This window comes from Cervus canadensis, chromosome 2 (genome assembly GCF_019320065.1).
Source record: "Cervus canadensis isolate Bull #8, Minnesota chromosome 2, ASM1932006v1, whole genome shotgun sequence".
Taxonomy (NCBI): domain Eukaryota; kingdom Metazoa; phylum Chordata; class Mammalia; order Artiodactyla; family Cervidae; genus Cervus; species Cervus canadensis.
Genome location: NC_057387.1, coordinates 27362529 through 27386353, shown reverse-complemented (window position 1 = coordinate 27386353; position 23825 = coordinate 27362529). Strand labels below are relative to the sequence as shown.

The window sequence follows — 23825 nt, the reverse complement described above, 5'->3', positions numbered from 1 at the left end:
TTTTAAAAATCTAATTGTACTTTATTTTTATTCCAGTTTTCTTGAGATTTGTCACACAGCAATATATAAGTTTAAGGGGTACAAAATAATGATTTGACTTACATATATCACAATACATTTACATCCATCATCTCAGACAAATATAGATTAAAGAGATAGAAAAAACATTTTCCTTGTGATGAAAACTCTTAAGATTTATTCTCTTAACAGCTCTCATATATAACATATAGCAGTTTTAATTATATCATATTGTACATTACATCCCTAGTACTATTTATTTTATAACTGAAACTTTGTACCTTTTGACAGCTTCATCCAACCTATCATCCCCTCTTGTTTCCCCTACTTCCATAACTATAAATCTGATCTCTTTTTTAAAGAGTTTATTTTTGAAGTATAAGTGACCTAAAACACTGTGTTAGTTCCTGTCACACACCAGTGATTTTATATTTATAAGCATTTCAAAATGATCACTGTGATAAGTCTAGTTACAACATGTCACCACACAAAGATATTACATGGGTATTGACCATATTATCTTCCCATGTTGTGCTAGTGGTAAAGAACCTGCCTGCCAGTGTAGGAGACATAAGAGATGCAGATTTGATCCCTGGGTTAGGAGGATCCACTGGAGGAGGGAATCCAGTATTCTTGCCTGGAGAATCCCATGGACAGAGGAGCCTGGTGGGCTACAGTCCATAGCGTTGCAAAGAGTCAGACACAACTGAAGCTACTTAGCATTTATTCTTCACATTGTACATTTCATACCTGTGACTCATTTATTTGCAACTGAAAGTTTATACTTCTTAGTCTCCCTTGCCTGTCTTCTTTCCAACCCTTAAATCTTTAATCCATTTGAATTTATTTTTGTGCATGATGTGAGTGAGTAATCCAGTTTGATTCTTTTGCATGTAGCTGTCCAGTGTTCCCCATACCATTTATGAAAGAAGCTGTCTTCTCTCCATTGTATTTCTTGCCTCTTTTGTTGTACATTAATTATGTTATAGTATGGTGGAAAGTGCCATTGGTATTTTGATAGGAATGCAATGAATCTGTAGATTGCCTTGAGTAGTATGGTCATTTTAACATTAATTTTTTTCCCTTTATTTTTATTAGTTGAAGGCTAATTACTTTACAGTATTGTAGTGGTTTTTGCCATACATTGACATGAAACAGCCATGGATTTATATGTGTTCCCCATCCTGAACCCCCCTCCCACCTCCCTCCACATCCCATCCCTCTGGGTGTTCCCAGTGCACCAGCCCTGAGCACTTGTCTCATGCATCCAACCTGGACTGGCAGTCTGTTTCACACTTGATAATATACATGTTTTCAATGCTATTCTCTCAGATAATCCCACCCTTGCCTTCTCCCATAGAGTCCAAAAGTCTGTTCTATACATCTGTGTCTCTTTTTCTGTCTTGCATATAGGGTTATTGTTACCATCTTTCTAAATTCCATATATATGTGTTAGCATACTGTATTGGTGTTTATCTTTCTGTATAAACTTTCTGTATATATACTTCACTCTGTATAATGGGCTCCAGTTTCATCCATCTCATTAGAACTGATTCAAATGTATTCTTTTTAATGGCTGAGTAATATTCCATCGTTCATTTTAACATTAATTTTTGCATCCATGAACATAGTGTATCTTTTTATCTTTTTTTTGGTTGGTTTCAATTTCTTTCATTAGTGACTTATAGTTTTTCAAGTACAGATTTTTTTCTTCTTACAGTTTCTCCTAGGTATTTTATTCTCTTTGATGTGACTGTAAATGGAGTTGTTTTCTTATTTTTTCCTTCTGATAGTTTGTTGTTAGTCCATAAAAATGTAACAGATATCTGTGTATTAATTTTGTACCTCCAACTTTACTGAAATCTTTGAGTTCTGGTAGGTTTTTGGCGGATTTTTTAGGATTTCCTGTTTATAGTATCATGTTATCTGCAAACAGTGACAATTTTATTTCTTCCTTTGTAATTTGGATTCCTTTTATTCCTTCTTCTTTTATGATAGATGTGGCTAGGATTTTCAATTCTATGTTAGATAGAAGTGGTGATAGTGGGCATCCTTGCCTTATTGCTGATCTCAAAATCAATACTTTTAGCTTTTGACCATTGAGCATGATGTTAGCTGTGGGCTTGTTATATATGGTCTGTTATGCTGAGGTATGTTCCCTCTATACTCACTTTCTGGAGAATTTTTAGCATAAATGAATATTGAATTTTGTCAAAAACTTTTTCTGCATCTATTGAGATGATCATATGATTCTTATTCTTCAGCTGGTTAATGTGGCATATCACATTGATTTGCAGATATTGAGCCATCCTTGTATCTCTGGGATAAATCCCACTTGATCATGGTGTGTGATCCTTTTAATGTATTATCGAACTTTGCTGTTGTTCAGTTGCTCAGTTGTGTCCGACTCTTTGTGTCCCTATGGACTGTAGCATGCCAGGCTTCCCTGTCCTTCACCATCTCCCGGATCTTGTTCAAACTCATGTCTGTTGAGTCAGTGATACCATTCAACCATCTCATCCTCTGTCATTCCCTTCTCCTCCTACCTTCAATCTTTCCCAACATGAGGGTCTTTTCTAATGACTCGGCTCTTCACTTCAGGTGGCCAAAGTATTGGAGCTTCAGCTTCAGCATCAGTCCTTCCAATGAGTATTCAGGATTGATTTCCTTTAGGATTGACTGTTTTGATCTCCTTGCAGTCCAAGAGACTCTCAAGAGTCTTCTCCAACACCACAGTTCAAAAGCATCAATTCTTTGGTGCTCAGCCTTCTTTGTGGTCCAGCTCTCACATCCATGCGTGACTACTGGAAAAACCATAGCTTTGACTACATAGACTTGGTTTGATAATATTTGCTGAGGATTTTTGTATCTAATTTCATCAATGATATTGGCCTTTAATCTTCTGTTTTTGTGACATCTTTGTCTGGTTTTGCAAATAGGGTAATACTGGCCTGGCAGAATTAGTTTGGAAGCATTCCTCCCTCTGCAGTTTTTTGGACTTGTTTGAGAAGGACAGGTTTAATTTCCCTTTAAATGTTTGGTAGAATTCGTTTATGAAGCCATCTAGTCCTAGACTTTTGTTTGTTGGAAATTTTTAAAATTAATAATTCAATTTCATTACTGGTAATTTGTTGATTTATACTTTCTATGTCTACCTGGTTCATGTTTAGAAAATTGTGCATTTTTAATGAATTTGTCATTTTCTTCTAGGATATCCATTTAATTGGCATTTAATTATTCATAGTAATCTTTCATGATCTTTTGTATTTCTGTGGTATTGGTTGTATTTCTTTTTTATTTCTGATTTTGTTGATTTGGGCCCTCTTTTTCTCTTGATGAACCTCCTAAAGTTTATCAGTTTAATCTATCTTTTCACATAACTAGCTCGTGGTTTTGTTGATCTTTTCTATTGTTGTTTTAGTCTCTCTTTAAAAATTTAGTTCTTGATTTTTTATGATTTTCTTTCTTCTGGTGACTTTTCTGCTTCCTTTGAGTGTCGGTTAGGTTATTTGAGATTTTTTTGTTGTTTCCTGAGTGGTAGACTTGTATCACAATAAACCTCCATCTTAGAACTGAGTTTGCTGCATCTCTTTGATTTTGGATTGTTGTTTTTTCATTTTTATTTGTCACCATGTATTTTCTGTTTTCTTCAGTGATCCATTAGTTGTTTGGTAGCTTATTGTTTAGTCTCCACATGTTTGAGGATTTTTTTCCCTTGTAGTTTTTTTCTTTGTAGTTGATTTCTGGACTCATAGTGTGGTCAGAAAAGATGCTTGATATGAATTGAATTTTCTTAAATTTACTGATATTTTTGTGGCCTGGCATGTGGTCTATCTTGAAAAATGTTCCATATATACTTTAAAAGAAAGTATATTCTACTGATTTTGGATGGGATGTTCTTTATAAATATGTTAAGTTCATTTGGTCGAGTGTGTCATTTAAGGCCATTGGTTTTCTGTCTGGATAATCTGTCTATTGATGTAAATGGGGTGTTAATGTTCCATGTTACTGTGTTACTGTCAACTGCCCCCTCTATGTCTATGAATTTGCACTATGTATTTAGATACTTCTGTGTTGGGTGCATATATATTTGTAATTATTACATCATCTTTTTGATTAATCCCTTGGTTATCATGTAATGTCCTTTGTCTTTTGTAAGAGTCTTTGATATAAGTGTTGTTACCCTGGCTTACTTTTGATTTAAATTTGCGTGGAATACTTTTTTCCATCCCCTCACTTTTAGTCTGTGTCTTTAGAGCTGAGGTGAGTCTCTTATATCTTATAGGAAGTGTGTGTGTGTGTTTGTGTATATATATATATAAAATATGTATGTATATATGTATCTTTCTTTACGTTCACTCAGATACTCTTTGTCTTTTGTTGTGAGAATTTAGTCCCTTAGTCCATTTCACTTAAAGTGATTATTATTAGGTATGTTCTTATTGACATTAAAAAATTTTTTTGGTTTGTTTTTTACATTGATATGAATCAGCCATGGATTCACATGTATTCCCAATCCCGGTTTATTTTTGTAAAACCTATCAGAGCTTTCTTTTTTGTTGTTGTTGAAGTATAGTTGATTTTACAAATTGTGCTACTTTGAAGTGTACAGCAAAGTGATTTAGTTTTTTTCAGATTATATTCCATTGTAGGTTATTATAAGATATTGAATATAATTCCATGTGCTATACAGTATATCCTGTTGATTATTTGTTTTATTTGTAGTAGCTTGTATTTGTTAACCTCTTACCCCTAATTTGTCTCTCCTACTTCCTTCTCCCCTATGGTAACCATAAGTTTGCTTTCTATGTTTGTATGTTTCTGTCTTGTATATACATTCATTTGTATTATTTTTTAGATGCCACATATAAGTCATATGATATTTGTAGTTCTCTCTCTGACTTTTTTACTAAGGTCCACTCATATTGCTGCAGATGGCAGTATTTCATTCTTTTTTATGGCTGAGTAGTGTGTATGTGTGTAGACATCTCTTAATCCAACCATCTATTGATGGGCACTTGGGTTGCTTGTCTTGGCTGTTATAAATAGGGTGGCTGTAAACATTGAAGTTCCTATATCATTTTGAGTTTGTGTTTTAGTTTTTTTGGATATGTGCCTGGAGTGGAATTGCTTGGTAACTTATAGTTTTTAAAGGAACCTCCATACTGTTTTCCATAGTGGCTGCATCAATTTATTCCCACCAACAGTGTACCAGGGTTCTCTTTTCTCCACATCCTTTCCAACATTTGTTATTTGTGGACTTTGATGATAGCTATTCTCATAGTTGTGAGGTAATATTTAGTTGTGTTTTTGATTTGCATTTCCCTACCAATTAGATATGTTGAGTATTTTTTCATGTCCTGTTAGCCATTTGGATGTCTTCTTTGGAAAAATGATTATATAGGTCTTCTGTCCATTTTTTGATTTGACTGGTACTTTTAATATTGAGTTCTATGAGCTGTTTGTATCTTTTGAATGTTAACTTCATGTCAGTCTATCATTTGCAAATATTTTCTTCTATTTTGTAGGTTGTCTTTTTGTTTACTAGATGGTTTCTTTTCCTGTGCAAAAGCTTTTAAGTTTACTTGGGTTTCATCTATTTATTTTTGCTTTTTTTTGCCTTAGGGGCTGATCCAAGAAAATATTGCTTATGATTTATGTCAAAAAGTATCCTGCCTATGTTTTCCTCTAGGAATTGTATGGTTTCTAGTCTTACATTTAGGTTTTAATCCATTTTGCGTTATTTTTATATATGGTGTTAGAGAATGTTTCTAACTTCATTATTTCACATGTAGTTGTCCAGTTTTCCCAGCACCAAAGAGACTGCCTTTTCTCTATCGTACATTCTTGACCCCTTTATTATAGATTAATTGACAATAGGTGTGTGGATTTATTTCTGAGCTCCCTGTTTTGTTTCATTCATCTGTGTGTCTAGTTTTGTGCCAGTACCATACTGTTTTGATTACTTAGCTTTGTAATATCATCTGAACTCATTGAGGATTATACCTCCAGCTTTGTTCTTTCCCCCGCCCCGCCCAGGATTGCTTGGCAACTCATGGTCTTTTGTGGCTCTCTATATATTCTAGGATTACTTGTTCTAGTTCTATAAAAAATGTAATGGGTATTTTGATAGGGATTGTATTAAATCTGTAGATTGCATTGGATGCTATGGTCATATTAATAATAATAATACTTTCAATCTAAAAAGCATTTCTTTTTTTAAAGTATTTTAAATTGGAGGATAATTGCTTTATAATTTTGTGTTGGTTTCTGTCATACAACGTGAATCAGCCATAAATATACATATATCCCCTCCCTCTTAAATCTCCCTCCTGCCCTTCCCGTTCCACCTCTCTGAAGTGAAGTGAAGTCGCTCAGTTGTGTCTGACTCTCTGCGACCCTGGGGACTGTAGCCCGCCAGGCTCTTCTGTCCATGGGATTCTCCAGGCAAGAATACTGGAGTGGGTTGCCATTTCCTTCTCCAACCTCTCTATGTTATCACAAATCACTGGGCTGAGCTCCCTGTATTATACAGCAACTTCCTACTAGCTATCTGTTTTACACATGGTCATGTATGTATTTCAGTGTTACTCTCTCAATTTGTCCCATGGTCTCCTTCTTCTGATGTGTCCACAAGTTCATTCTCTGTGTCTATGTCTCTGTTGCTGCCCTACAAATAGGTTCATCAGTACCATTTTCTATATTCCATATATATGTGTTAATATTTATTTTTCTCTTTCTGACTTACTTCACTCTGTATAAAGGCTGTAGGTTCATCCGTCTCAGTTCAACTGAATGAAATTCATTCCTTTTTATGACTGAGTAATATTCTATTGTATATATACCACAATTTCTTTATACTTCTGTCGATGGACATCTAGGTTGCTTCCATGTCCTGGCTATTGTAAATAGTGCTGCAATGAACATGGGGGTACATGTGTCTTTCTGAATTATGATTATATGAGAATATCTGCCCAGTAGTGGGATTGCTGGGTCATGTGGTATTAATAGTTATATTCCTAGGTTTTTAAGGAATCTCCATACTGTTCTTCATAGTGGCTATATCAATTTACATTTCCACCAACAGTGTAAAAGTGTTCCCTTTTCTCCACATCCTCTGTAGCATTTATTGTTTTTAGAATTTGATGATGATGACCATTCTGACTGCTGTGTGGTGACACCTCATTGTGGTTTTGATTTGCTTTTCTCTAACAATGACCAGTATTGAATATCTTTTCATGTGTTTATTGGACATCTGAATATCTTCTTTGGAGAAATGTCTGTTTAAGTTTTCTGCCCATTTTTTTCCTCATTGGGTTGTATGTTTTTCTGATATTGAGCTTCCTGAGCTGCTTGTATATTTTAAAGATTAATGTTTTGTCAGTTCTTTCATTTGCAACTATTCTCTCCCATTGTGTGGGCCATCTTTTCAGCTTGTTTATACTTTCCTTTGTGGTGAAAAAGCTTTAAAATTTAATTAGGTCACATTTATTTGTCTTTATTTCCATTACTCTAGGAGGTTGGTCATAGAGGATCTTGCTGCAACTTATGTCAAAGAATGTTCTGCCTATATTTTTTGCTAAGAGTTTTCTAGTTTCGGGCCTTACATTTAGGTCTTTAATCCATTTTGAGTTTATTTTTGTGTTTGGTGTTAAGAAGTGTTCTAATTTCATTCTTTTACACATACCTGTCCATTTTTCTTAGCACCACTTATTGAAGAGGCTGTTTTATCTCCATTGTATATTATTGCCTCCCCATTGCCAAAGATAAGGTGTCCATTGGTGCATGGGTTTACCTCTGGGTTTTCTATCTTGTTCCATTGATTTTTGTTTTAGTGCCACTACCATGCTGTTTTGATGATTGTAGTTTTATAGTACAGTCTGATGTCAGGAAGGATTATTCCTCCAGCTCCATTCTTTCTCAAGACTGCTTTGGCTATTTGGGTTCCCTGGTGGATCAGGTGGTAAAGAATTTGCCTGCAATGCAGGAGACCTGTGTTCGATCCCTGGGTTGGGAAGATCTCCTGGAGAAGGAGATGACAACACACTCCATTATTCTTGCTTGGAGATTTCCATGGACAGAGGAGCCTGGTGGGCTACAGTCTATGGGATTTCAAAGAGTTGGACGTGACTGAATGACTAACACACACACACACATATGAATTGTGAACTTTTTTGTTTTAGTTCTGTAAAAAATGCCATTGGAGAGATTGCATTGACTCTGTAGACTGCTTTGGATAGTATAGTTATTTGCAAAATATTGGTTCTTTGAATCCAGGAACATGATATATCTCTCCATTAGTTTGTGTGGTCTTTGATTTCTTTCATCAGTGATTTATAATTCTACATACAGGTCCTTTGTCTCCTTAAATAGGCTTATTCCTAGGTATTTCACTCTTTTTGTTGCAGTGGTGAGTGGGATTGATTCCTTAATTTCTCTGTTGATTTTTCATTGTTAGTGTATAGGAATGCAAGAAATTTCTGTGTATTGATTTTGTATCCTGCGACTTTACTAAATTAATTGATTAGCTTTAGTATTTTTCTGGTGATATCTTTAGGGTTTTCTATGTATAGTAACATGTTTTCTGCAAACAGTGTTTTACTTCTTTTTTTTTGGTTGGGATTCATTTTATTTCTTCTCTGATTTCCATGGCTAGGACTTCCAAAGTATGTTGAATTATAGTGGCGAGGGTGGGCACCCTTGTTTTATTCCTGATGTTAGAGAAAATGTTTTCAGTTTTTCACCTTTGAAAATAATGTTTGCCATGGATTTCTCACTTTTTTTCCTTGAGGAGTCTGTCAACTTTATTTGTCTTCTCAAAGAATCAGCTTTTTGTTTTATTGATTTCTGCTATTGTTTTCTTCACTTCTTTTACTTTTATTTTTGCTCTGATCTTTATGATTTCTTTCCTTCTACTAACTTTGGGGTTTTGTTCTTTTTCTGGTTGCTTTAGGTGTAAGGTTAGGTTGTTTAATGTTTTACTCATTTCTTGTGGTAGGCTTGTATAACTTCCCTCTTGGAACTGCTTTTTGCTGCTTCTCATAAGTTTTGGTTTGTTGTGTTTTCATTTCATTTGTTTCTAGATATTGACTTCCTCTTTGATTTCTTCAGGGACCTTTTGGTTATTTAGAAGCATATTGTTTAGCCTCCACGTATGTGTTTTTTCCATTTTTTTCCATTAGTATGTAATCTCATAGCCTTGTGGTCAGAAAAGATGCCAGATACAATTTCATTTTTCTTAATTTTATTGAGGCTTGATTTGTGACACATGATGTGATCTATCCTGGGTAATGTTCCATGTGCACTCGAGAAGAAAGTGTATTCTGCTGCATTTGGATAGAATGTCCTGTAGATATCAGTTAGGCCCATCTATGTGCAGATATGTGTGTCTGCCTACGGTGCGGAAGACCCGGATTTGATCCCGGGGTCGGGAAGATCCCCTGGAGAAGGAAATGGCAACCCACTCCAGTATTCTTGCCTGGAAAATCCCATGGACTGAGGATCCTGGTAGGCTACAGTCCATGGGGTCACCAAGAGTCGGACACGACTGAGCGACTTCACTTCACATGTACAGATGACACCATCCTTGTGGTAGAAAGGGAAGAGGAACTAAAGAGCCTCTTGATGAAAGTGAAAGAAGAGAGTAAAAAAGCTGGCTTGAAATTCAACATTCAGAAAGCTAAGATCATGACATTCAGTCCCACCACTTCATGGTAAATAGATAGGGAAACAATAGAAACAGTGGCTGACTTTATTTTTCTGGGCTCCAAAATCACTGTAGATGGTGACTGCAGCCATGAAATTAAAAGACACTTACTTCTTGGAAGAAAAGTAATGACCAAACTAGTTCAGTTCAGTCGCTCAGTCGTGTCCGACTCTTTGCCACCCCATGAATTACAGCACACCAGGCCTTCCTGTCCATCACCAGCTCCCTGAGTTTACTCAAACTCATGTCCATTGAGTCGGTGATGCCATCCAGCCATCTCATCCTCTGTCATCCCCTTCTCCTCCTGCCCCCAATCCCTCCCAGCATCAGGATCTTTTCCAATGAGTCAACTCTTTGCAAAGTGTTGGAGTTTCAGATTCAGCATCAGTCCTTCCAGTGAACACCCAGGACTGATCTCCTTTAGCATGGACTGGTTTGATCTCCTTGCAGTCCAAGGGACTCTCAAGAGTCTTCTCCAACACCACAGTTCAAAGGCATCAATTCTTCACTGCTACTGTGTTGGGTACATAAATATTTACTATTGTTATGTTTCCTTCTTGGATTGATCCCTTGATCAATAAGTAGTCTCCTTCCTTATCTCTTGTAATATTCTTTATTTTAAAGTCTATTTTATCTGATATAAGAATTGGTATTCCACCTTTCTTTTGATTTCCATTTTCATGGAATATCTTTTTCCATCCTCTCATTTTCAGTCTGTATGCATCTCTAGGTCTGAAGTGGTTTGCTTGTAGATAGTATATATATGGGTCTCATTTTTGTATCCATCCATCCAGTCTGTGTCTTTTGGTTGGATCGTTTAATCCATTTGTGTTTAAAGGACCCACTGATATATATATACGTATATATTCCTATTGGCGTTTTCTGAATTGTTCTGGGTTTGTTTTTTGTCTTGTGTTTCCTGCCTATGGAGGTCCCTATGCTAAAGCATTTATTTTACAGCTGGTTTGGTGGTGCTAAATCCTCTTAACTTTTGCATGTCTATAAAGCTTTTGATTTCTGTATCAATTTTGAACGAGATCCTTGATGGGTAGAGTAAGCTTGGTTGTAAATTTTTCCCTTTCATTACTTTAAATATATCCTGTCATTCCCTTCTGACATGTAGAGTTTCTGCTGAAAGACTGGCTGTTAACTATATATGGTTTGCCTTGTATATTACTCCGTTGCTTTTCCTTTGCTGCTTTAATATTTTTTCTTGTGTTTAATTATTATTTAATATGTATCTTGGTGTGTTTCTCCTGTAAGGGACTTTCTGTGCTTCTTGGATTTGATTCACTATTTCCTTTCCCATGTTAGGGAAGTTTTCAACTGTAATCTCTTCAAAAATTTTCTCAGACCCTTTCTTTTTCTCTTCTTCTTCTGGAATACCTATAATTCAAATATTGGGCATTTAGTATTGTCCCAGAGGTCTCTGAGACTATCCTCAGTTCTTTTTATTCTTTTATCTTTATTTTGCTCTCCAGCAGTCATGTCCACTATTATCTTCTTCCTGTTTTTCTGCTATTGCTTTCTTCTAGAGTATTTTTAACGTCAGTAATTGTGTTGTTTGTCACTGTTTGTTTACTCTTTATTTCCTATAGGTCCTTTTTAAGTGTGTTAAGTGATTCTTGCATTTTTTCCATTCTAATTTTGAGATTTTGGATCATCTTTACTGTCATTACCCTGAATTCTTTTTCAGTTAGTGTGCCTATTTATCTTCATTTATTTGATCTTGTTGGTTTTTACCTTGTTCCTTCATTTGCACAATACTTCTCTGTCTTTTCATTTTATCTGACTGTGTTTGAAGTCTCCTTTTCCCAGGCTACAGAGTTGTAGTTCCTCTTATTTTTAGTTTCTGTCCTCAGTAGGTGACTTTGGCCCAGTGGTTTGTGTAGGTTTTGTGTTGGTAGGGACTTGTGCCTGCATTATGGTGGAAAAAGGTGAGTTTTTTTTCCCTCTTACGGGTAAGGCTGTGTGAGGTGGTGTTTTGGAGTTTCTTTGGGAAGCCTGTCTGCTGGTGATTGATCTTGTCTTGCTTGTTACTTGGGTAAGGTATTCTGTGTTAGGTGCTGCTGGCAGTTGGGTGGTGCCAGGTCTTGGATACAGGTGAAGGCCTTGGTGGAAGTTCTCACTAATTAATAATACTCCTTGGGGTGAGGAGTTCTCTGGCAATCCAGTGTCCTGTACTCATCGCTCCCAGCCCAGAGAGTCAGGCCGTTTCTGACTGAGGGAAGATCCCACAAGCTGTTGTTATGGTAATGAATGAGATTAAAACAAGCACACAAAAACAGGAAAAGCAAGAAACAAAAAATGAACTCCAGACAAATGGTAAATGCAATACCAGATAAATAGTAACGATAAAAAAGTAACATACACCCCCACACACATATACACACAAACAAAACCAAAACAGTCCAAAGAAAACAAAATACAAGAGTGTGGCCTGGCTAGCAAGGGAAACCAAAAGTGATATTAACCAATTAGAAACAAAACTAACTAAAACAGAAAACAAGTCCAAAGCAAAGTGCCAACTGAGGAATAAAGCAAAGAAAGCAAAGCGAACTAACAAACATGGTGGAAAAAAAGAATGAAAAAAAAAAAAAGAAAAGTTAAATAGAAGTATATAAAAATGTTTATATATATTTAAGAATAACTAAAGGAAAAGAAAAATAAGAAAAACAAACAACTTCCCCCAAAAGCAACCAGACAACTGCTCAGAGCCAACATAGAGGTAGAAGTATATAAAGGAAATAAAAAGTATGATTAAAAAAAGTTCTCAAATGCTTAAATAGGGGTAATAATAATAAAAACAACAACCACAGCAACAGACAAAAAAAAGAAAAAAAATCCAGAAGCAACTACAGAAGAAATAAAAATACAAGAATAATAATAAATGTTTTTCTCGGGTCTCAGCTGTCAGCGCCTTTTCCCCCACTGTGAGTCACAGCCCACTTCCACCTCCAATACTTGGGGAGGGACTGGTCTCTGGACCTGCTGTGGGGACAACTCAGTCTCTAATCTGGCCCTACTCCTGCATGTTCTTGCCTCCAATGTCCACAGCTGCCAGAGCTAAGGCATTTTCTTTTGTGGGAACACTCATTGTCACAGAGTCTACTGAATTGATTGTATGGATTTAATCTGCTGCTTGTATAGCTGGTAGAAAGGTTTTTGATTCTTTCTTTAGCCATTCCATCCCTGGAGCTCAATTGTGGTTTTATCCCTACCACTGCATGTGGGTCATCCACAGGAATTTGCTCCTGAGGGTGCACTGGAGGATTTGATTCTGTGCTAGTGTGGACTGGGTGTGTAGGTGGTGCAGCTGTTTGGATTACAGGGACCCTGGCGATGCCAGGTATGCAGGGAAATCTGGTCACTACAGGCACAGGAGATATGACACTATTAGGGTTTTTTCTAGCCTATGGTATCTCTGCCCCAGTGGGGATCAAGCATGGAGATGGCACAGCTACTTGGATTGCAGGGACCCTGGCGGTGCCAGGTGTGCAGGGAAGATGGTGACTATGGGCAAAGGAGATACAGCATTTTAGGATTTTTTTTTTTTTGTCTCTGGCTGCTTTGCCTCTAGTAAGGATCAAACTTGGAGGTTGTACAGTTGCTTGGAGCGTGGGGACCTTCATGATGCCATGTGTCTAGGGATGCCAGCAGCCAAAGTTCAGGCGATATAGTACTATTATTAATAGAATCTTTTTCTAGCCTTTGGCAGCTGGACTTTCAAAGGGCCTCCCTGGCTGGTCCTTGTCTATTGTTTGACATATCAGGCACTCAAAGGGCCACCCTCTCTGGGCTCTTTCTCTAATGGTCAGCTGCTGGCACTTGCATGTGGGGAGAGAGGCTACAGTGATGGCTTTACCCTCTGCCCCTAACTCAGCAGTAGTGCCCTGCTTCCTGGTTTTGCTCCAAAGGTATTCCACACTCTGATCTCCTCCCTCCTGTCCCTTTGGGCCATCTCCCCACAGTCAACAGCAGTCCTCACCCTGGGATTGCTCTCTTATCACTAGGCTCCAGCTCCCAGCCACCATACATTCTGGTGGACTTGCATTCTTGTCTGGGCTATGTAAGGCTGCGGCATGGATTGTTTGTGTGGTTCTCACTCCATTCAGACTATCACAGATCAGCTGCTTTACTCTCCAACAGCCTCAATTGCCCCTGTGTGAGGTCCTCACCCCTGCTTCACCCCCCCACTCTGTGGATGCAGGTCTGGTCCTGCTCACTCTTCTCTTTTTCCCTTTTCTTTCTTCATCCTGTTGATTTTTACATGGTTCCGGTGGTCATGGACTCCTGCCAGTTTCAGCTGGTATATTGCAAGGTCTTCTGCATCTGAAGAGGTGTTCCTGATGCATCTTTGAAGAGAGATGCATTCTACGTTTGACTACTTCTCTGCCCCCTGTCTTTCTGTCTGAGTCTTTTTAAATAAAAATTTACAGGACTCTGTCTGTTAAACCCTCTGTCATCATATTTAGTTTTGGAATTTACTTAATGACTTGTTTACTCTTTTTTAAAAATTTTAACCAAAGAGAAAGTCATAATTCTCTTCACAACTATATTTGAGAAGTTTGATTATTTTGAATGTGTATGTGCTTTGGTTATCATGATTTGTTAATGTTCTTAAAATAGGCAGAAAACCAAAAGCTTTTAGATGAGAAGAAACAATTTGAGAAGATTGCTGAAGAATTAAAAGGAGCAGAACAAGAACTAACTGGGCTTCTCCAAACCAGAGAGGTTCGTTTAAAAAGGATACATTTTTTTCTTTCAAGTGTTTTGTTAGTAGTAAATCTACAAATTTACATTGTAGATTATATGGCTGTTAGATTTGCACAAGATTGCTTCATAAAATTCCTCTTGAACATGTGTTTCTGCTGTATTTAGTGTGCTAACAATTGATTTAAAACAGAGAACCTCCATGTTATAATGAGGCAGAGAAATGTCAACATTTAAGATACCAATAATATAAGCACGGCTTATAACAATACATTTCTTGATGCCTTGTAAGTATTTATTACTTGATACTTTTAATTTTAGATTTTATTAACCTCTTAGTTTAAAATTAATTGATACTTTTAATCTTAGCATTTATTAAGTTCTTAGTTTATAGTTCTCATATTATAGTTTTAGAATGTCTTTTATTTTTAAGAAGTGTTCTCCGTCTATTACAGTATTAACATTGTAATTGTCTTTCTAGCATAATAAGAGTAGCTTACTTTTCTGATATTGCCTGATTTCATTAACTAATATATTTTTTTCTTAATAATGTGATATTTTAGTTGAAATTGATTACTTGGTAGTATAAAACAGACAACAGTATTTTATAATATATAAGTATAATTTTACTGGTTGAGCTTCAGAATATGAAAATGAAATTTACTTTTAGTACTGCATTTGTCATTGCTCATTGTATTAGATTAATACACTGTATTAAATTTAATGCTCACTAAATGGCATTAAATCAATTTAAATTTAGAAATTTTGGCATATTTTTTACCAAGTATATAACTTGGTATATAACTTTACCAAGTATATAACTTTTACCAAGTATATAACTTGCTTACATAGAGTGACCATACTTCTTAAGTGAGAAAATTGTAAAAGCATTTGCTGTGATAATATGTGTTTATTTTCCAGAAAAAAGTACATGATTTGGAAATACAGTTAACTGCCATTGCAACAAGTGAACAGCATTATTCAAATCAGGTTAAAGAGCTGAAAACTGAGCTTGAAAATGAGAAGTATGTTTTCTATCTATAAAGTAGTTTTTGTGTTCAATTCCTAAACTTTCTATAGTATTATAAAATATTAACTACTTTTCACTGTAGTTAACACTAAATTAGTAAACTATGTATAATGCTTTTTTGAATAGGCTTAAAGTTTCATTTTATTTCTGATTAAAGATCAAAATAATTTATCAATTTCATTGTTAAAGAAACTACGTATTATTGACGTAAGAAGAGTATATCACAAACTTGAGAACTATATTAGAAGAGTGATTTTTTTTTGGAGATTATTTAGTTTCTTATAAAAATAATCATTTGTAGTTCTAGCTGTAGTTTTTTTAGTTTTCCTAAATTACTTTGTAGGTTTGAATTGATGAAATGACAGAAATAGAAGTTCATCTCTTATATTGTCCAAGCATAATATTTAGTTGTTTCACCTACTTACTAAATTTAATTTCTAGAGAAAATAGGAGGAAATAATTGTTATGTTGTCACTTAGGAAGAACTAAATTCAAGGAGGCAGTCTAGTGGAGAGCATAATTTTTGTGTTCTGGTTGCTTTTCAGCTCTAGATAAAAATAAGAAATAAATAATTTACTCAGCATCTTGTCACTTCTCTTTCAGCTTCCATTCCCAGCTTCTGGTACCTTTTCAACAGTACTTTTGTAGGGGCTCTGGGTAAAATTCATCTATTAAACCAAAGTCCTTTTTAATGAATTAACTGATTAATATAAATTTGTGTTATCCTTGGTATATTTGCTCTTTCAACTTTTCATTTTTTAATTAAAACACTTTGATGAGTTTCCAGCATTAGTAAGTAGGAGATATAGGTGCTTCTGAAATCATTCCATGAGCCACACACTTCCCTTCCCTCATTTAAAATTGATCCTGGCTGGAACTAGTAACAGCAGTAATCTCTTTTCTGATGCAGAATATTTAAGACCTTGTAAGAGCAGTTTAAGTGTTTTGCATATGCATAAATTTTATTTATTTTAATGAAAACATTAATATTCATTTAAGTGAATTTAGAAATATTTAATTAAATCATTAATGTCTCATGTAATACTTAAATCATCAGAAATTTGAAATAGTTTCTAAGAGACAGCCTGCTAGAAAGAAAATATTATATGTAAAAAATAATATGCTTTTCAAAATTTGTGGAAAGATGAAGGGGGAAGCATTATGGGAAATATGCTAGGAAATATATGACATCTCAAAAAACTTATTATAGAAAAATTTCAAATACATACATTGTTAAAAGAGGGAATAATGTAATGAACCAGCATATACTTACCGTGCATGCATGCGTGTGTGCTTGCTAAGTCACCTCAGTTGTGTCTGACTCTATGACCATTATGGACTGTAGCCTGCCAGGCTCCTCTATCCATGGGATTCTCCAGGCAAGAATACTGGAGTGGGGTGCCATGCCCTCCTTTAAGGGATCTTGATCAAACCCGTGTCTATTATGTCTCCTACACTGACGGACGGGTTCTTTACCACTAGCATCACTTAGGAAGCCCATATACCTATCACTCGGCCTCATTTTTTACTAAAAGCCAGTCTTGTTTAATTTGTAGCCCCAGCCATTCCTTTTTTTCCCCTAAGATTATTTTGGATAAAATTCTATATTATATAATTTTATGTGTAAATATTTTGGTATGATATATTTTTTTTTTTAAAAATAGGCTGAAGAATACTGAACTAACTGCAAGCTGCAACAGGCTTTCACTGGAAAACAAAGCACTAGCACAAGAAACAAGTGATATGGCCCTAGAACTCAAGAAGCAACAAGAAGACATTAATGTGAGTTGAAAAAGAAAGTATCAGTGACAGTTTTCTTACTGTAAAATTAGGGGCTTAGAAGAGATTACTACTGAAGATTCTTTCAGCTTTAAAAGTCTGATTATCTTAGATTATCTGATTATCTTTTTCTTCTAAATACTTTGTTTTAGAAGAAAAATATGCGTATTGGTCCTCAATGGTAATAAAAGGCAACAGAAGAGGGATGCTCCCTATTGATAAAGTTATTCTAATTTGAAGCATCAAGATTTTTATGAAGTGTTTTAATAAAGTATTCAAGTATTTGTTAGCAAATAATATAAGACACTGTGGGACATACAGTGATAAATAAAATATCATCCTCCCTCTTTAGGAGTTTATGATTCAATAAAAAAGTGCTTAAAATATATGTATTGTTTTGGACACAAAATGCTATCAGAGTTCACAGGATTACCTCTGCTTAGGGGAAAGAGAAGCCTTCAGAAGATTATAGCATTAAGTTTTGCCTTAAAAAATGAGTGCTTATGAGCTCAGTAGGTGCAATGAGTGGAAAAGCATTCCTTAAAGCCATAACATGTACAGAGGACACAAGTCTTGAAGTATCAGTGGGAAACAGCAAGTAAGACTTATTTTTTTAGCTAGTATTAGTATATAGATATTATTAGGGGAATAGATAAGACTGGAAAAGTTGTGTGGCACTATACAAGTTGAATAGCCCATTCTCTTGTTTTATTTATAACTAAATGAATTTTAAGACAGATAAAGATCTTAAATGTTAGTTTCAATTTTATTTCTGTTGAAGTAAAATAATTAATATAAACAACACATTATTTCTTTAGAATAGCAAAAGGCAAGAAGAAAGGATGTTGAAACAAATAGAACATCTGGGAGAGACAGAAACACAATTAAGGCAAGACTAATGCATTGGCCTTTTTGGCTAGTCAAAAATAGTATTTCTTTTTTATTAACTTGTAGTCAATTTAGATTAATCGTATGTTTAATATAGAATAAAGTAAAAAATTAGACTTAAATTACTGTTTTGGAATCCTGCTTAAAAATAAAATTGTAATAATACCTATTTTATATTTAGTTTGAAATAATGATATTAGATACAGAAATTAATTTGAAAGTATCATAAATTTCCTAATAATTAATATTAATTTTAGAAAGTACACTAATCATATGTCAGAACACTTAGAAAGGATATTTTAAAAATCTAATATTATTTTAAGTATTTGCTGTTTTTCTTGGTGTTTTCACAATCATCTACTTTAGTACCTGTATGCCAGTCAGTCAAGTGGATATAGCATTATTTTAATTTGGATATTTACATTTTTCAGTTTTTCACTTTCATAAATAATACTGTAGTAAACATTTTGGCACATATAGATTTTTTCTTAAAGTATAAATTTCAAGTGTGAATTTATTGAGTAATTTATTTCAATTACTTTTGATAGACAAATGATTTCTAATTGGTTCTATCACTTGTAAAGTATGCAATACAACCAATATTTTATGAAAATGCTGGTTATAAAAACTTCTAATTACTTTTGGTTGTTATCATCTATTTGATGATGTAATAGAAACAACTTACAGATCTTCGGATTTATAATTTTCATGTTTTGGGTAAACTTTGGAATTTTTTATGTGTGCTTACTAGAGTTTCTTCTTTCTAAATTGCTTATATGTATTGCCTACTAATATTTTGAGATCTTGATTGTTTTCTTACTGATTTAGGTAAGCTTTTAAAAACATATTAATCCTTATCTTGTTTTATTTACAGCACATATTTTCCCTAACCTGTTGTTTTCCTTTTACTGTGGGTAATTATTTTGTCATACAGAATTAAAAAAACATTTTTTTATTAAATCTAAATTGCCTTCTTTTTGAAATTTTTTCCCATTGCTTTTATTAATTTATAAATTTATAAATGAACTTAGAAGTTCATTTTTTCCTGACTGCAGTCAAATATTAATATTTTTTTAGTTATTTAAAAAATTGATATATTGATATTTAGTTTACCTTTCTCTTTTTCAAATAATAAATTAATAAAATAATCTCAAATAATAAAATCATTTCAAGTATCAATTTACTTTTTTTTTTCATTTATTTTTATTAGTTGGAGGCTAATTACTTTACAATATTATAGTGGTTTTTGCCATACATTGACATTAATCAGCCATGGATTTACATGTATTACCCATCCCAATCCCCCCTCCCACCTCCCTCTCCACCTGATTCCTCTGGGTCTTCCCAGTGCACCAGGCCCGAGCACTTGTATCATGCATCCAAGCCTGGGCTGGTGATCTGTTTCACCCTAGATAATATACATCTTTCGATGCTGTTCTCTCACAACATCCCACCCTCGCCTTCTCCCACAGAGTCCCAAAGTCTGTTCTGTATATCTGTGTCTCTTTTTCTGTTTTGCATATAGGGTTATCATTACCATCTTTCTAAATTCCATATATATGCGTTAGTATACTGTATTGGTCTTCCTCTTTCTGGCTTACTCCACACTGTATAATGGACTCCAGTTTCATCCATCTCATTAGAACTGATTCAAATGAATTCTTTTTAATGGTAATATTAAATATTAGTAATTAGTAATGAGTAAAAAGTAATATTCCATGGTGTATATGTACCACAGCTTCCTGATCCATTCGTCTGCTGATGGGCATCTAGGTTGCTTCCATGTCCTGGCTATTATAAACAGTGCTGCGATGAACATTGGGGTGCACGTGTCTCTTTCAGATCTGGTTTCCTCAGTGTGTATGCCCAGAAGTGGGATTGCTGGGTCATATGGCAGTTCTATTTCCAGTTTTTTAAGGAATCTCCACACTGTTCTCCATAGCGGCTGTACTAGTTTGCATTCCCACCAACAGTGTAAGAGGGTTCCCTTTTCTCCACACCCTCTCCAGCATTTATTGCTTGTAGACTTTTGGATAGCAGCCATCCTGACTGGCGTGTAATGGTACCTCATTGTGGTTTTGATTTGCATTTCTCTGATAATGAGTGATGTTGAGCATCTTTTCATGTGTTTGTTAGCCATCTGTATGTCTTCTTTGGAGAAATGTCTGTTTAGTTCTTTGGCCCATTTTTTGATTGGGTCATTTATTTTTCTGGAATTGAGCTTCAGGAGTTGCTTGTATATTTTTGAGATTAATCCTTTGTCTGTTTCTTCATTTGCTATTATTTTCTCCCATTCTGAAGTCTGTCTTTTCACCTTGCTTATAGTTTCCTTTGTTGTGCAAAAGCTTTTAAGTTTCATTAGGTCCCATTTGTTTAGTTTTGCTTTTATTTCCAATATTCTGGGAGGTGGGTCATAGAGGATGCTGCTGTGATTTATGTCGGAGAATGTTTTGCCTATGTTCTCCTCTAGGAGTTTTATAGTCTCTGGTCTTACATTTAGATCTTTAATCCATTTTGAGTTTATTTTTGTGTATGGTGTTAGAAAGTGTTCTAGTTTCATTCTTTTACAAGTGGTTGACCAGTTTTCCCAGCACCACTTGTTAAAGAGGTTGTCTTTTTTCCATTGCCTTGCCTTTCCATATCCTTGCCTCCTTTGTCGAAGATAAGGTGTCCATAGGTACGTGGATTTATCTCTGGGCTTTCTATTCTGTTCCATTGATCTATATTTCTGTCTTTGTGCCAGTACCATACTGTCTTGATGACTGTGGCTTTGTGGTAGAGTCTGAAGTCAGGCAGGTTGATTCCTCCAGTTCCATTCTTCTTTCTCAAGATTACTTTGGCTATTCGAGGTTTTTTGTATTTCCATACAAATTGTGAAATTGTTTGTTCTAGTTCTGTGAACAATACCATTGGTAGCTTGATAGGGATTGCATTGAATCTATAGATTGCTTTGGGTAGTATAGCCAGAAAATTGCAGAAGAAGGTAAACTTCCAAACTCATTCTATGAGGCCACCATCACCCTAATTCCAAAACCAGACAAAGATGCTACAAAAAAAGAAAACTACAGGCCAATATCACTGGTGAACATAGATGCAAAAATCCTTAACAAAATTCTAGCAAACAGAATCCAACAACATATTAAAAAGATCATACATCATGATCAAGTGGGCTTTATCCCAGGAATGCAAGGATTCTTTAATATCCGCAAAGCAATCAATGTAATACACCACATTAACAAATTGAAAGATAAAAACCATATGATTATCTCAATAGATGCAGAGAAAGCCTTTGACAAAATTCAACACTCATTCATGATTAAAACTCTCCAGAAAGCAGGAATAGAAGGAACATACCTCAACATAATAAAAGCTATATATGACAAACCCACAGCAAGCATCACCCTCAATGGTGAAAAATTGAAAGCATTTCCCCTGAAATCAGGAACAAGACAAGGGTGCCCACTCTCACCACTACTATTCAACATAGTGTTGGAAGTTTTGGCCACAGCAATCAGAGCAGAAAAAGAAGTAAAAGGAATCCAGATAGGAAAAGAAGTGAAACTCTCGCTGTTTGCAGATGACATGATCCTCTACATAGAAAACCCTAAAGACTCTACCAGAAAATTACTAGAGCTAATCAATGAATATAGTAAAGTTGCAGGATATAAAATTAACACACAGAAATCCCTTGCATTCCTATACACTAACAATGAGAATACAGAAAGAGAAATTAAGGAAACAATACCATTCACCATTGCAACAAAAAGAATAAAATACTTAGGAGTATATCAACCTAAAGAGACAAAAGACCTATACATAGAAAACTATAAAACACTGGTGAAAGAAATCAAAGAGGACACAAACAGATGGAGAAATATACCGTGTTCATGGATTGGAAGAGTCAAGATTGGAAGAGTCAATATTGTCAAAATGGCTACTCAATTTACTTTTAACACTACTGTAGATCTATGACCTGGTTTTTAATATGCAGTATTTTCATGTTTATTATTTTCTAATTAACCTGTTTTTTTTTTACTTTCATTAGCAAATTTAATGATGTGATAATCTTTCCCAAATTTACAAATGTACAATATATTTATAGCATTACCTTCAGAGAGGTTCAGTTCCAAGATATACATGTAGTACAAGGTGATAATTATTTGTAAAAATATGAGATGAATGAACAAGGCACACAAGGCAATGTTTCTACAAATAGTACCAACTACAGGAGTACAGGGGAAAAAATATTTTCTTTTAATAAACTACTGAATGTTAATTTTTTTCATCTGTTTGTAAAAAAAAAATGTGCAAAAGTGTGTTTCTAATTATTCCCTAAATAGCCAGCACAGCTATGCTTCTGAGTCTTATCTAACAAAATCTGCAGTGTCTTTAATATCTTCTGTAGCCTGTAGTTGCACTGTAGCCTGGAGTTGAGCCTTTTTTCCAAGAAACCTTAGCAGCCTTGACCTTTGGTTCATTTTCCATCTCGGAATAGAATGGATTTTCAAAGTTGACATTTTGTTTTGGTTTTCGTTTGAAGATATTCCATTTTGTTGGCTGAGTTTCATCAGGACTTGAGGGACCTGGCTTTGTTTCTGAACCCTCTTCAGCAGGGTTAATAGGACTTCCATAGTTTTTGTTATACACCATTCCAGATTCAGTTACCGGGGCTGTTGTTGGCTGAGCCACCATGATAGTAGTGTCTGTGGAGGCGTACGTTGGGTTCTCAAATATTATGGGTGGCTTCCTGAAGTCTGTGGCAAAATGTTCCCTTATTGCCAGTAATCTGTCAAGAGTAGACTCAGGCCCCAAACCGGTTACTCCAATATTCATGTTCACATCATCCGCTGATCTGAAGCTCATCCCATTTCCATTTTCAGAGGATTTAAAACTGCTTAAGCTTGACAGCTTGGACAGGGAAGACAAAAGAGAGCTGGTTTTCTGATAGTGGAAAAGTCCTAAAGTGGCTAAAGCAGCAATTATGATGATCAGGATGATTGTCAACAGCACAGACGCTGTTAGCTCCTGGAGGAACGAACACCTTGTGAAAGTCCCGTTCCACAATATTCTCCCACATAACCACTAGAACACTTGCATTTCCACATAGCCACTAGAACGCTTGCATTTGGGAAGGTTATTCTCATCAAAATAGCTGCTTCCTCCATTCATACACCTGCATGGAGGGGGCATAGTGACACCACTTAGAGTGGACCCTGAAACATCTACTAAAGGGTCCCAAGCTTCAGCAATCCACTGATCAATAAACAGACACACAGATACAGATCTATATATGCTTGATAGACAGCTGATAGGAGATCTTATTTTTTAAGACCTTCAAAATTACCCTTGCTAAAGATTGTAATATTGCAAATACTCCCTGGTAGCTCTGGGATAGAGTTTTATATTTCCAGTTTCCTTTTAATCCATTAGTAATTTAGATGATTTCCAAATATTTGGGGACTCTTGCTTGTAGTTATATGCTGATGTATTAAGTTTTGATTTAGCTTGATTAAAGAATGTGGTCATTAAAACTTAACTGTTGTAAATTATTTGATATTTACTTAGACCTGGTATGTCTCCCTCATAGGACTGTTTGGGCATTACATGAGGAAATATGAATAAAGCATTGAGCACAGTGCCTGATACTTAACTGTTACTATTTTCCATATTTGGAAAGTCATCTTTTATTAT

At 35.2% G+C, this 23825-nt stretch overlaps 1 protein-coding gene across 1 annotated transcript in view; it reads left to right on the top strand.

Moving 5' to 3' along the window:
• Window positions 1-23825, top strand: part of SYCP1 (synaptonemal complex protein 1) — a 128644-nt gene that overhangs the window by 51300 nt on the left and 53519 nt on the right. Inside the window, exons 17-20 of the mRNA XM_043459950.1 lie at window positions 14354-14458; window positions 15359-15462; window positions 17132-17249; window positions 18065-18135. Of these exons, the coding sequence (XP_043315885.1) occupies window positions 14354-14458; window positions 15359-15462; window positions 17132-17249; window positions 18065-18135 (398 nt within the window). The remainder of the gene's footprint in view (window positions 1-14353; window positions 14459-15358; window positions 15463-17131; window positions 17250-18064; window positions 18136-23825) is intronic.